Consider the following 14,691-nt stretch of genomic DNA (forward strand, 5'->3'; position numbering starts at 1 on the left):
ACAAGCAAACAAATTGATGAATGTGTTAATTTATTAATACATTGATTTTAATTTATATTAATATGATTAATTTAATACACCTAATGCATTAAAATAATTTAATAGATTTTTTTACAAATAAATCAATAAAGACTTAAGTAAATATTTGGAGATGTGAGCATAATGAGTCATCGATGTATAAGTGTAAGGTAAAACCGCAGGGTGAACTTTAAGGGAAAACACACTCAAGATTATTACACGCACAGCGCACACACACAGTGAGACAGCCGTGGGTAAGGCAACACTGAGTTTGTAAGAGTCATTTATATCATATATGTAAGTGTTTGACACTAGATATTTGGTTGGAATTCCAGTTGTCAACTAAAATTATACTAAGTAAGCAACAATTTGACGGTTTCTTTTTTTTTTCCAAAGTAACTTTTAAGTTGAAATCCCAACTGAAGACAAGTCAGGAAAACCTATTTGATTAAAAGAAAAGGTCATGTATTTACACATTTTTAAAACTCCTGACTGGCAAAAGGTTTTAATAAGAAAAATCTGCTTTTGTTTTGCTCTGCTTTATTTTTCTCCTTCCTGCAGATTGTCCTGAAGATCACTACGGGAAGGACTGTGTCCACTGGTGCACCTGTGGCTCAGGCTAGTGTGACGCGGTGACTGGAAGGTGCCACTGTTCACCCGGACACATGGGAGCCAGGTGTCAGCAAGGTAACAATGACTGCCGGGGCACCTGGTTTATCCAGGCTCAAACTATGCTAAACTATGACGGCAGATCTGGTGCCAGGGAATATAATGAAACAGGCATTGTTCCCAACACACTCTTCTTAAATGTGTCTTTAATAACATGAACTACATGCCCCTATAGAGCTATCTAGGAAATAGTCTACCAGAGGTTGAAAAAAACTGAAAACAAAAACAAAGCATAATTTCTGCATACTCTTGAGAAGGAGAAAATGTTTAAATAATTTTGGCAAATTTTTGTAAAACTGCCAAAAGTTATGTATTGGAAATATCTAATTATAAGAACTGAAGAATTTTCTATCCTTTTCAACTTTCAGAAGTTCACTGAAAGCTGTAAGAAAAATAAGAGAAAGAAAAACATCATCTCTGTTTAAAACTGTGAATTTCTTGTCCTCATTCATATTTATTTTTATCATAATAATAATCACAATAACAGAACTGTCAAGTTCAGTGAAATGCGGACACGTGGAAAGGACGCTGGGCCTCTCCAGCTCTTGAGTGCGTGTCGCGGTGCAGACACTATCCCATGGCTCACACAGAAGGGCAAAACTAACGAACCTTTATTGAATCACAAGAGCTGGGTGCATGGACAGGCTGCCGGAGCTTCCTGGAATCACCTGGACATCTTAGAGTGGCAGGAAAAATGGAAAAACTTGGATAAAACCAAGAAGTGAACAGACATATCATCTTTTAAACTCAGCCCTGTGATAGAGAAGACTCCGTGGGTCATATGATGTTTCACTCTGGGCCAAAGAGGCTTCCTACTAGCTGACATCATTTTTCTAGCCCCAGATCCATACTACCCTTCCACAAATAGCCAAGACATAAAAAACTAAGTTGATAAAAAATTTTAAAAATCTAAGCTAATACACTAACAAAAATCTCTCCTCATTTTGGAAACAAAATATGAAGCCATTCAACATAGAGCAAAAAAGTTTTGTTACAAAACACCTGAAAATATTAACCAGAATTTCTTCCAAGAATTCAAAGGACATAATTAAAAAGTGTCCTCTATAGAATGTGAGTGCAATGCAGAGATACAGGGTTCAGAAAATAAATGAAAACACAACAGAATAAAGTGGAATACATAAGCTGGCGGAGCTTAAAAAGAAGGGAAAAAGAAAATTAAACCTCACATCATATGAGTAAAGGCACATTGAACACAGGTACTAAGAGGATGGAATTTGCTGATGGGATAGGCAGGTACATAGAGAATATGCTTGAAGAAAGTGCAAACAATGAAATGAAAAAGAAAACTAATATATAAGTGAAAAAGTAAATAGATGAAATACAATATTCAAGATATTTGATATGAAATGACAGAAGATCCGATGCTACATTATATCCCTGGAAATACTAGTTATGATTATCATAGACAAGGGGAAACTCCACTGGGATAATAAAAAATATGAGTTCTTACATGAAGGGGATATCAATCTGGCCTCATACCTCATAGCAATATTCATTGTTAGCATCTGGTTAATCAATGCCTATGCTATTCTTGGGACAAACATGATTAGTGTATTTTATACTACTAGTTAAATGACAGTTAAACTGTCATTTAAGTATAACATGATGAAAATTAAACAACTATTTTTTATTAAAAAATGTTTTCTGGGAATATAGTAGCTATAAAATATTTTGAAGAAACTAATAAAAGGTAAATTTGAGCTACCAAGTAATAAATGGAAAACCTCTGATAGACAGACTATTAGTGAGCACTAAGTCTATCTTAATTAGGGCTAAATTTAAAACAAATGTGAGGATTATGGTCCAGTGCTATAAGGTGAATATGTAAATATTATAAATTATCATAACAATGTTGAGATTTTAGCATAACTTTGACAAGCATGAACTGGAAGGGGAAAGGAAGTGGAGGAGTGTATATTTACTCGTGTTATTTCTTTATTAATGGTTGTGGCATGGATAGGTCTGTGTCAAAACATACTATTTTTATGTGACAACTCAATGAGTATGTTTCAATGTGTAATGGTAAATGCTGGAATTAGAATGTTATAATTGAGAATTTAAGAATAAAATGTAGCCAGCTATAATCAGGTATAAGAGAGGAATGAGTAAAATTAGGAGAAAGTAGAATCGTATTAATTCCATTATCACTCATACGGGATGATCATTATCCACTAAATAAAGAAATTCATTACATTAAATAATATTATATGTACTCCATAAATTCATTATATAATATGTACTGTCTAAAGAAGATTCCTTTGGATTATATAAAATTGCAAGACTTTCACTTAGAGAAAGATGGAGTATATACACTTTTCCCTATTTCTTCCTCCTAAAACAGTAATAATTTGAGGAACTATACAGAAAGCAAATATAAGAGGCTCTGAAATGTGGAGAGAAGGCAGACGCACTAGGGACAGCAGGGGCTTCGGGAACAACATGATTGTGAGTTCCCCGAGCTTTCTTTTGTGTCTCATGTATCCTGGACTGTGTGCAGAAGAGCCTGAAACCCAGCGTGGTGCCCCCAGACAAAGGCTTCTTCTAGTCAAAGGACCAGGAAAGAGGCAGCCTAGCAAGACAAAAAACCCTTAGACAATAATCAGTCTCCTCCAGTCAAACCCTACAAAATAAAACTGCATCCTCAACTCCAACCCAGGACACCTGAAGGATCTACTCTTCAAGCTTCACGTGGATGTAATGAAGCGATCTTGCCCCTACACCAGGATGGTGTGAACAAGAACTAGTGGGGCTGGGACTCTCATCCCTGCCAGTTAGGAATGGGACGTTCCTGGCAGTGATAGTGCAAAGCATGTGGAGAGCATGAACTCCCACCCCCCCACCCCCAAAACAGATGGCAAGTAGACACCACATCAAACTTCTGAATACTAAAGAAGAAAAAACCTTGAAACCAGCAAGAGAGAAGCAACATCCACCTTATCTTAGGACAAAAAGTACTGAAATAAAATGAAGGTAAATAAATGGTACAGATACACCAGGCACATTTGAGCAAAACTAAAGCAGTGCTCATGACCCCGATATTGAACAATGTTAATTTTATGGCAAGAAGCATCTACTGGGAAGGGCACTTACAATACAGGGTAAAATTCACACTGAAGATTTAAGTGTAATTGACATGCATAAAATTAGTAACGCAGTACCAAAATTAATAAAGCAGAAGCCCTATGCTAAAAGGAGAAATAGACTGTAAGAATTTAGTGAATTAAGTTATTTATGTTAGCCCATGTACATATTACTGTATACACTTGTGTTGGGAACCACCCTGCCTAGTTTCAGAAGCTGTAACCCCCCATGGCTAAGGCTGAGTAAAAGACTTTGGAACCATAAGCCACTAAGCAGACAAAGCTTATCTTCCCAGCAGTGATGCCACCTCTGCCCCCTTTACTTCACTCTGCTTGGCCCCAGGCAGATGACTGGTTAGCCAATGATGGGTAAGATTCCTCAAGGGAGGGAGGACCTAAGACAGGCATGGTCACTATGGGGCCATCAGGGAAGGACTTGGGGGACTATAGAAAAGGAGGTGAGGGATCTTTGTCCCTCGGCTTTGACATAGCCCGAGTCCTCATCTCATTCTGTCTGTAGGAAGTCTCCTAATCTCTTGGCTGCCTTACTTCCCCTGCCTGACTTAAACCTGAAACAATGACAGAGGGCGGTGCAGCCCTGGGCAGGAACGGGTGGTTCCCTGGGCGATGAGGCCTAAGAAAGAATATATAAAATCCTGTGAAACCTGCTCTGCTAAGAATGAGCTCACTTTTCTGATAAGGGTCCAAGCATGAAATGAGTTTGTTTCCCAAAGCTTTATGGCCCTTTAGCTATCTGACCCTGACCCAGAATAAGCCCTCATAGTTCCTTGAATGCTATCTATTGTTTGATCATTATTGCCTGCTGCTGATTGATGAGCTTTACCTGTATTCCTGTGTAAATTGAACCCAATAAAAGCCCATTGAGGAACAGGCTCAAGGCCCTTCTCCTTTGAGAGATCGGCTACCTTTCCTCCCCAAGTATATCATGTCTTGGTAGACTTATCCTCATGCATGGTGGATGGGGGGGGACAGTGCTCTGCAGGCGGAGCCCCCCCGCCACACAAATGCATAAAAATAATCTTATAGAAACTTGAACATAATAAGATATGTCTAATTGCTATAAACCAAACTGCACCCTGAAAAGATACTGTATCTTTTGTTTCCAAGTATGCATTGGACATTTGCAAAAATTGCAAAACAAAATCAAGCAATTCTAAAAAGTATAATTTATGACATTCAATGATCACAAAGCAATAAAACAGGAACTAATAATGAAACTAACTATCTTATGGGGAAGGGAAATCCCATTACCCTGTACCACAGTGGCATTTTGAAATATCATTAAATAATCAATAGCTAAAAAGAGCAAATTAAATCACTATTTTAGAAATTTAAAAACATCAGTAATGACATTTACAACCTATGAGGTAAATCTAATTCAGTTAAAGAGAGGAGACTTTATATTCCGAAATGCTTGCATTAGTAAATAACAAATGATGAAAATAAGTCAAAACAACAACAACATATACTTAAGTGAAAATGAGGAATTATTAAAATAACACATAGGGAAAATATGAATTATTTACCAGTAAGTTAAGCCAAACAACCAACAATTTAGACAAAAGTAAAGTTGGATCCCTACATTACTTTATTCACCAAAATTACTTCCAAATGTGTGAAGCACTTAAAGTAATGAAAAAACTATGACAGTACTAGAATTACCATTACAGTTTTTTTAATTTAAGGCCAGATATAAATCTTGACAGAAACACAAAACCCACAAAAGGGAAAGGAAAAAAGAAAACAAAACATGTTGCTTGGATTGAAAAGAAATTTAAAAAATTATTTAAGGCATAAAACAAAAAAAAGTATCAGAAGATAAAGAAAAAAGACTAACAAAGCACTAATTTTCTCAATAAATAACAAATTCCTACATATCCAGGAAAGAATTCATGACACTTGATAGACCTTATGGAAAGATGACAGGCATCATTCGTAATGTGAGAAATCCAAATTAAAGTCGCAGTTATGCATCGCTTCACCTCTCAGATTTTTAAAACATAGCAGTTTGACTAAAGACTGAAAAATGGGCACATTGATAGTACTTCTTAGTAAGTTTGAAAATCTCTTTGTAAGAAAATTTGATAATATCTGTCATGATCCAGAAGAATACATCATTTTATTGAGAAAATCATCTGGGACTTACCCTCCAGGTACAATATTGCATATGACTAAAGACTTCCATGAGGATATCCAGTACAGTGTTGTTTATAGTAGCAAAATATTTTAAACCACCTACTTGTTCATCAACAGTGGAGTGGCAAATAAAATTTTGATAGATACAGTCAATCCTGTTAAAATGAATGGGGCAGGTCCCTTCTATACACCAATTTAGAAGAACCTGGGAAAATTTTATTTACAGAAGAAACGAATTTTACAATATTACCTATGTGTTACCTTTTGTGTAAAAAACGTTGAAAGGGTAAGAGAGATATACATATGTATGCCTTAATAGGCATGGAATACTTCTGGATCTACTAGTCATCTACTCAGTTCAACAAATATTTATTGAATGCCAATTCCTGTTTTAAGTTTATGGAATATATGGATAAAATCACAATATCCCAGTTCTAATGCAACTGCTTTTTTTTTGTGGAGAAGAGACAATAAACAATAAACACAGTCAATAAGTTAATTATATGCATGTTAAGATAAAATCTATGGAGAGATGAAAGATTGAGCATGGTATGAGGCTTGAGGATGCTAGCTAGGTTGAAATCGTTCATTGAGTGATCAAAATGAGGACTATGATATAGAAAAAAGATGGAAGAAATGATGTTTTTAGAAGGGAACTTGCAACACTGGAGCACAGGAATGAAATACTTTTTTTCCATAATATACCTTTATGTAATGCTTCAATTATTTTTTTAATTTTTTAAATATTTTTTGATTATGCTATTATAGTTTTCCCAATTTTTCCCCCTCTATCCCCCCTCCGCCCTGCCCCTCCAACCCTCCAGCATTCCCCCCTTAGTTCATGTTCATGGGTTGTACATATAAGTTCTTTGAGTCCTCTGTTTCCCATACCATTTTTTAATCTCTCCCCCATCTACCTTATGCCTACTTACCATGCTTCTTCTTCCCTGTAACTTTTCCCACCTATTCCTCCTTTCCCCCTCCCCACTGAAATCCCTCCGTGTGATGTCCATTTCTCTGATTCTGTTCCTGTTCTGGTTGTTTGCTTAGTTTTTGTTTTCATTGTTTTTCTTTTCTTTTAGGTTCATTTGTTGATAGTTGTGAGTTTGTTGTCATTTTACTGTTCATAGTTTTGATCTTCTTTTTCTTAGATAAGTCCCTTTAACATTTCATGTAATAATGTCTTGGTGATGATGAACTCCTCTAACTTGACCTTACCTGGGAAGCACTTTATCTGCCCTTCCATTCTAAATGATAGCTTTGCTGGATAGAATAATCTTGGATATAGGTCCTTGCCTTTCATAACTTCAAATACTTCTTTCCAGCCCCTTCTGGCCTGCAAGGTTTCTTTTGATAAATCAGCTGATAGTCTAATGGGAACTCCTTTGTAGGTAACTCTCTCCTTTCCTCTTGCTGCTTTTAGGATTCTCTCTTTATATTTAATCTTGGGTAACTTAACGATGATGTGTGTTGGTGTGTTCCTCTTTGGGTCCAACTTCTTTTGGGACTCTCTGTGCTTCCTGGACTTCCTGGAAGTCTATTTCCTTCTCCAGATTCAGGAAGTTTTCTTCCTTTATTTGTTCAAGTAAGTTTCCAATTTCTTGGTCTTCCTCTTCTCCTTCTGGCACCCCTATAATTCAGATATTGGCACATTTCAGGTTGTCCTGGGAATTTATAAGAGTGTCTTCACTTTTTTGAATTCTTATTTCTTCATTTTGTTTTGGATGGATGTTTATTTTTCCTTCTGTTCCAAATCATTGCTTTGAGTCCTGGTTTCCTTCCTGTCACTGTTGGTTCCCTGAACATTCTGCTTTATTTCACTGTGGGTATCCTTCATTTGTTTTTTCATTTTTTGATCAAGGTCAATCAGATCTGTGAGCATTTTGATTACCAGGGCTTTAAATTCTCTATCAGATAGGTTGGTGATCTCCTCCATGTTTAGTTCTCTTTCTGAGGCTTTGCTCTGTTCTTTCATTTGGGGCATATTTCTTTGTCTTGGCACAGCTGATAGGTTGGAAGGGGGCAGGGCTTTAGGTATTCACCTAGGCAGGGCAACCCTCCTTGCTGCCTTGGGGCACTGCCTGTGGGGGAGAAGCCAGAGAGGGAACAGTGGGGCTCACTTGCTCCTCTGTAGCACCTTTTCAACAGACTCTCATGTGAGACTGGGAGCTTCTCCTAGCAACACAACTGCTGTAGCCCACAGCCACCTCTAAGTCCCCTTAAGTCATCCCCTCCCCACAGTCTGCTAAGCTGGGGAGCCAGCCCTGCCGCCAAGGTCTGTAGAGTCACTGTGGTTTTTCTGAGTTGGCCCAAGGTCCACCACCTTACCAGTCTGGTTGTTCTGGTTGAATTTTTCTTTTAATTCCTTTCGTGTTGGAGTTCCATGCAGTTTGATGTCCTGGTGCTTTTGGTTGTTTTTTGATTTTAGATTGGTTGTTATCCTCCTTTTGGTTGTGTGAGGAAGAGAAGGGTCTCTACCTACACCTCCATCTTGGCCAGAACTCACCCTAATCTTTGAATTATTTATCGGGTAATTACATGAACACTAAAAAAACCAATAAACTTATATAAACAATTGTGTGTAAACATTGGTCTAACACTTAGACCTGTGGAATCATTTCCAAGTCTTCCACACTTTTCCAATTATGTTTTTCTCTAAAGCATTATCTTAAAGTCCTACATTTTCACAGGTTCACCAGTTTCATCAATGCCTTTCAACCCTCAGATTGATGAGGTTGTTTTAAGTGGGTGAAAGGGAAACAGATATAAGTTTGTTTTAATAGTATAGGACTCAGTGTTATTGATTCTACTTAATTTTCTTATAAGGCAAAAACTAAAAAACAATAATTGATAGTTAAAGTAACCTAGTACACATCTGATGATGTTTCAACCATTTGTTATACAACTAAAATTGTTATTTAAATAAACAAAATTAAAATCTTTCTTTCTTTTGGTACTAAAATGAAGTGAACCTGTTCAGTCCAATAAAGTCAAGGAAATAAGTATCATAGAGATAGAATTCAAGTAGGTGCTCTTTATGTCTTAACCAAGTGATTTTGGGTGAGTAATGACTCTCCTGCTAATTGAAATAGAAAGAATGGTTGACAAGAAGTCAGAAGTTCTAGAATTAAATCTTGATTTTTATCTCTACTGGCTGCCTAAGCCTGAGCAAGACCTAAGTCTCTGAGCATCAGTTTTCTCGAATATAAAATAAGAATACTGTACCCACATCAGAGGGATATTATATTTGTGAGTATTAAATAAGATAATTCATGTGGAAAATATCATTTTGTAAAAATACTATAAACTGGAAGGTATAAATGGCAGGCATTTGGCCAAATCTAACCACAAATGTGTTTGTATTGGCTGACATAGTTTTGGCTCCCACATGCTGTAAAGCAATTGTAATTAGTTGCCAATGTTCAAAGATTGGATGAATTTATGTAAAATATGGATTTTAAGTTTTCCTTAAAAATTATATTAGCTGGCTATATTAGGCCCATATTCTTTTGGCAAAAACCAACTAAACGCGAGTGGTGGTTAGTCCCACCTTAGAGAGCCTTTTCTCTTCCACTGGTGGCACTTTCCCTCATTCGTCATTCGGTTACTTGTCCCCTGGCAATGAAGGCTAAGTTTTCCTTACTCTGAGTCAGCTTCACTGCCTCCTATCTTATCTCCTCTTGGCAGCGCATTTCTGTTTGTGGCACCCACCATTGTGTGCTGAAGTGTTTTTCCTATTTTAGTGCAAAGACATTAAACAAACAGCTCATCTCTCTTCATTATCAATTATGAGACTAACTATACAGAAGGTTTCATTTGATTATCTGGGATTGACCTCTGCTTATTCACTAGGGTGTCTCCAGGACATACTTATGAGCTCCATAAATATTTACGGAATGGATCAAGACATGAATGAATGACAGTGATGTGCTTACCACCTTAAGGATACATATGAGTGTTTGTTTTAATTTGAACATCGTCATAATCTTTTGCTCCATAGATACAATTTACTGTATCTGAAGCAGAGAAAAATGTTTGCTCCTGTGACATTTTTATTCAGTTTGATTTTTTATTTTATTTTTACTACAGGATGCCCCCAATCATGATATGGCCCAAATTGTGAGCTAAAATGTATCTGTAAAAATGGTGGTCTCTGCAATCCTATGGATGGAAGCTGTACCTGTGGCCTTGGGTGGACAGGAAATCATTGTGAAAAAGGCAAGTTGATTACTACCATTTTTCCTTCAATAAAAATCTAAAGCATACTGCCATTGGTTGATAAAATATAGGAGAGGCCCCCAAAGAGACTATTTCCCAATAATTTCATACAAGCCATTTGTAATTATGATTACATTTCCAATAAAAATAGTGTTATGTTAATACTGGTGGATTTTTTGTTACCTTGTTACCAGAATACCACATGAAAGCTCTTAACACCCTTAAGTAACTGGAATAGTATTCATATAAAAGAGCTCCTCTAAGACCCAAATGAATTATTTCTCTAGTCAGTTTTTAAGCATGAGACCTGTGCAGACAGCAGATCTGCTGAACCTTGAGTTTCTTGTCATGAGGCTGAAGAGCTTCGTTCATCACTGATGCCTTGCAGCAGGCAGGGTGGAGGATGCGGGGTCCTGCGAGGGCAGACCCCGTTCACATTAAGAGTGGGCCCCGCTCCAGGGGATGAAGAAGGGGACTCTGGGAACAGAGATCTCCAAACTTTATTTCATCACAAAAAATGTAATCATCTATCACTAAAATGTATTTTTACTCTTAAGTGATGTTCATGTGCTTCTCAACTAATACATTATATGTGTGTGTGTGTGTGTGTGTATGAGGGGGCCCAAAAGCAGAATTTATTTTTTAAAAATTGTGTATTCTTACACGTTGAAACTTCTGTCACTTTTAAAGTACTCTCCCTTTAATACAATACACCTATTGAGACTTTTTTCCACTGCTCAAAACAGTTTTTGAACTCATAAATTTTTATACCTCTTAGTGTTTCTGCAATTTTTTTGTTTCACCTCTTCCGCATTGGCAAAAAATTTCCATTTGTGGACTTTTTTCCAGCCGGGAAAACAAAAAAATTTGATTAGAATAGTAACATCAGGTGAATAGGGAGGGTGGGGAACAAGGGTCATACCATTTTTGTCAAAAACTGCTGAACACTCAGCACGGTGTGGGCAGGTATGCTTGTAAATTGCCAACCATGAAACGTGCAAACTTGTTGAAAGAGTCTTCAAAAAAATTTCACCGGAGCTGAGCGCAACCCCTCACGACAATGCCAGCTGGTGCACTGATACAGATGGGTTCCTGAAGCACTCGCCTAGCAGGCAAAAGCTGTACTACAAGGGGCCCCCCTCCAGAAGATAATTCCGGTTTCTTTTTTGGGTTATTCACGTGTGTGTGTGTGTGATATCACATATAGAAAGATTTAAATGGATAAGGTGACAAGGCTAGATATTGATAGTTCTAATTTTCTTTCCAAACCACACTTGCTTGTTTGGTGCAGCACTGGACAGCCTGCACCCTCGTCAGAGCACACTTTATATCAGATGATTCTGTGCTCTGGCAGAATAAAGACAATAGTCTCTGACAGCGAGGTGGAGTGTGGGTGAGGGCACCGGTGAGGGCCCACATGTGGGGCACCTTGAGTAAGAATGACTGATGGTAAATTTTTACCTGTACAGTTTCAACCACGGGGCTATGGCTCTTTACGCCTGTGGTCCTGACACAGTGACAATGGGTATGACACCCACTATCCTTCACTACGAGTTAACTGTCGTGAAACCTGGCAATGTGGCATACAGGCACGCACCTTGCAATGGGAGTGGATAGACCGCATGCCAGCTCCGCTCGGCTCACACCATGTTCTGTGCCTTTGGGAAGATGGCAGCCTCTCTGTGGTTTGGTCTTCCCCATCTGTGTATTTGATATTATACAGCTAGCCACCCTTCATTGCTCTTTTTTTCAAAGATTTTCTGGCATTATTCTTGTTTATTTGTCCTTCCAAATGAACTTTATAATAAATTTGTCTAGATGCAAAAAAAATCAGGTTTATTTTACTGTTTGTTGTCCTCTCTTACTGTGTTTACTGTGTCCTCTTTACTGTGTTTACTCTCTTAGGAAAAAGTAACAAATTTAGGATATTAACTCATCCAATGCAAGAACAAACATGTCTATTAATTCCACTTGTTCAAGTTTTTTGTTCCTCATTATGTTAAATACTGGATTTTAATAGTTATATTAAGATATAGCTATTAATTTTCTAATTTATTCAATGTGTTCATTGAATTTTTAAGTGAATTTATTTTTCAAATGTCTTTTTTTAAATTTTTTATTGTTATTCAATTACAGTTGTGTGCCTTTTCTCCCCATCCCTCCACCCCACCCCAGCCAAACCCCCCTCCCTCCCCCACCTGCACCCTCCCCCTTGATTTTGTCCATGTGTCCTTTATAGTAGTTCCTGTAATCCCCTGTCCTCACTGTCCCCTCCCCACTCCCCCCTGTCCATTGTTAGATTGTTCTTAACTTCAATGTCTCTGGTTATATTTTGTTTCCTTTCTTTTTATTTTTTTTCTATTTATTATGTTCCAGTTAAAGGTGAGATCATATGGTATTTGTCCCTCACCGCCTGGCTTATTTCACTTAGTATAATGCTCTCCAGTTCCATCCATGCTGTTGCAAAGGGTGTAAGCTCCTTCTTTCTCTCTGCTGCGTAGAATTCCATTGTGTAAATATACCACAGTTTTTGGATCCACTCGTTTGCTGATGGGCACTTAGGTTGCTTCCAGTACTTGGCTATTGTAAATTGTGCTGCTATGAATATTGGGGTGCACAGGTTCTTTTGGATTGGTGTTTCAGGGTTCTTAGGGTATAATCCCAGCAGCGGAATTGCTGGGTCAAAGGGCAGTTCCATTTTTAGTTTTCTGAGGAAATTCCATACTGTTTTCCACAGTGGCCTCACCAGTCTGCATTCCCACCAACAGTGCACTAGGGTTCCCTTTTCTCCGCATCCTCTCCAACATTTGTTTGTGGATTTGTTTATGTTGGCCACTCTGACTGGTGTGAGATGGTACCTCATTGTGGTTTTAATTTGCATCTCTCTGATGGCTAGTGATGCTGAGCATCTTTTCATATGTCTCTGGGCCCTCTGTATGTCTTCCTTGGAGAAGTGTCTATTCAAGTCCTTTGCCCATTTTTTAATTGGGTTATTTGTCTTCCTGGAGTGGAGTTGTGTGAGTTCTTTATATATTTTGGAGATGAGGCCCTTGTCTGTCTTTTGTGCATCTATGGAATTAATAATACAACTTTTCTCTTTAGGCTGATGATTATGGTGGATTTATTAATGAACTTTCTAAGATTAAATGACCCTACATATGGAAATACATATCAAAATGGACATAATATACTATTTTATAATATGATGCTGGTTTCTGTGTACTTATATTTTTTATGAATTTGGCATCGATGTTCATAAGGAAAGTGATGAGCTTTTTAATGAATTTTTGTCAGATTTTGGAATTGATGTCCTACTCAATAAAATGTACTTGAAAGCTTCCTTCCTTTCAACATTCTGGATTAGTGTAAATAGTACGGTGATCACCTGATCTGTGAGGGTTTATTAAATTGCCCTGGGAAACCTAGGTCTTACGGGATTTTTTTTAGGTTTGGGAGCTATTTTCCTATTTCCTTTATTTTTTTTATTGTAATTAGCCTGTTTATGTTTTCTGCCTCAAATTAGGAATAATTTTGGTAAGTTATCTTCTATAACTTTTTCATTTCATTTTATTTGTATTGTTCTTCTTATAGTTATTTCTTTTGATGAACATTCCATAATTTTTTAAAAATGTGTAATTTTGTGTTTTCTCTCTTTAACATTGATTGGGTTAGCTAATGATTTATCTGCTTTTTATTTTTTCATTAATTCTACAGTTTTGGGGGTTTTTTTGTATATTGTGTTTTCTTTTATCTTCAAACTCATCACGATTCATTGTCTTAACTAAAACTAAAGCTTGGGTGGTTTCTTTTTCAGAATATTCCCCTGGGTATTACGGCCCCGGCTGCCACTTTAATTGCACGTGTCAGAAGAATGGTGTTTGTAACAGGTTCTCTGGAAGCTGCGAGTGCCTCCGAGGTTACCATGGAAGAGACTGTGAACATGGTAAACAGAGAACATGAGCAGGCATATTCCAGTGTTGATAAGTTTTAAGCTTTAAAAATTATATTTTAAACAATAAAAGTAATATATTCACATTATATCAAATTAGATAAACTATTAACACTTTCATGTCTATTCTCACAATGTATTTTCTAGTTCTAATTTAAGTCTAGATGTTGACAAGTGCTATGATCAAGTAATTGGAACAATTGTTCAAAAAAACAATTCTGTAGTTCTGTGATCTTCGGGAGTAAACACAGACACACACAAAGGAGTTAGCTACCATCTTTTTGAACAAAATCATTCTACTTTCTTATACAAAACAATGGAACTGCTTGTTTATGTTAATCTACACCTAACTCTGAAAGACCTTCTTTAAGTCCTTTTTAAACATATTTATTTGTATCACTTCTTAGCCTGGACTCAATATTTTTACCTAAAGTTAGGAAAATGGAGCATTATACAATAATTTATCTTAGATGTCAGGGAGATTTGATGGAAACACAGTTAAGAAATTAAGATGTGACAGCCTAGGCTCTAGAGTTAGTTATACATGGCCTAGCCCTGCCTTATAAAAGACATGTAAGC

General features: G+C 37.1%; 1 protein-coding gene across 1 annotated transcript in view; it reads left to right on the forward strand.

Moving 5' to 3' along the window:
• Positions 1 to 14,154, forward strand: part of LOC112309221 (EGF-like and EMI domain-containing protein 1) — a 195,070-nt gene extending 180,916 nt beyond the window's left edge. The window contains 1 exon segment of the mRNA XM_053919362.1: positions 13,978 to 14,154. Coding sequence (XP_053775337.1) covers positions 13,978 to 14,154 — 177 coding nt within the window.
• The last annotated feature ends 537 nt before the right edge of the window (positions 14,155 to 14,691 follow it).

The sequence above is a fragment of the Desmodus rotundus genome, chromosome 2, assembly GCF_022682495.2.
Source record: "Desmodus rotundus isolate HL8 chromosome 2, HLdesRot8A.1, whole genome shotgun sequence".
NCBI lineage: Eukaryota > Metazoa > Chordata > Mammalia > Chiroptera > Phyllostomidae > Desmodus > Desmodus rotundus.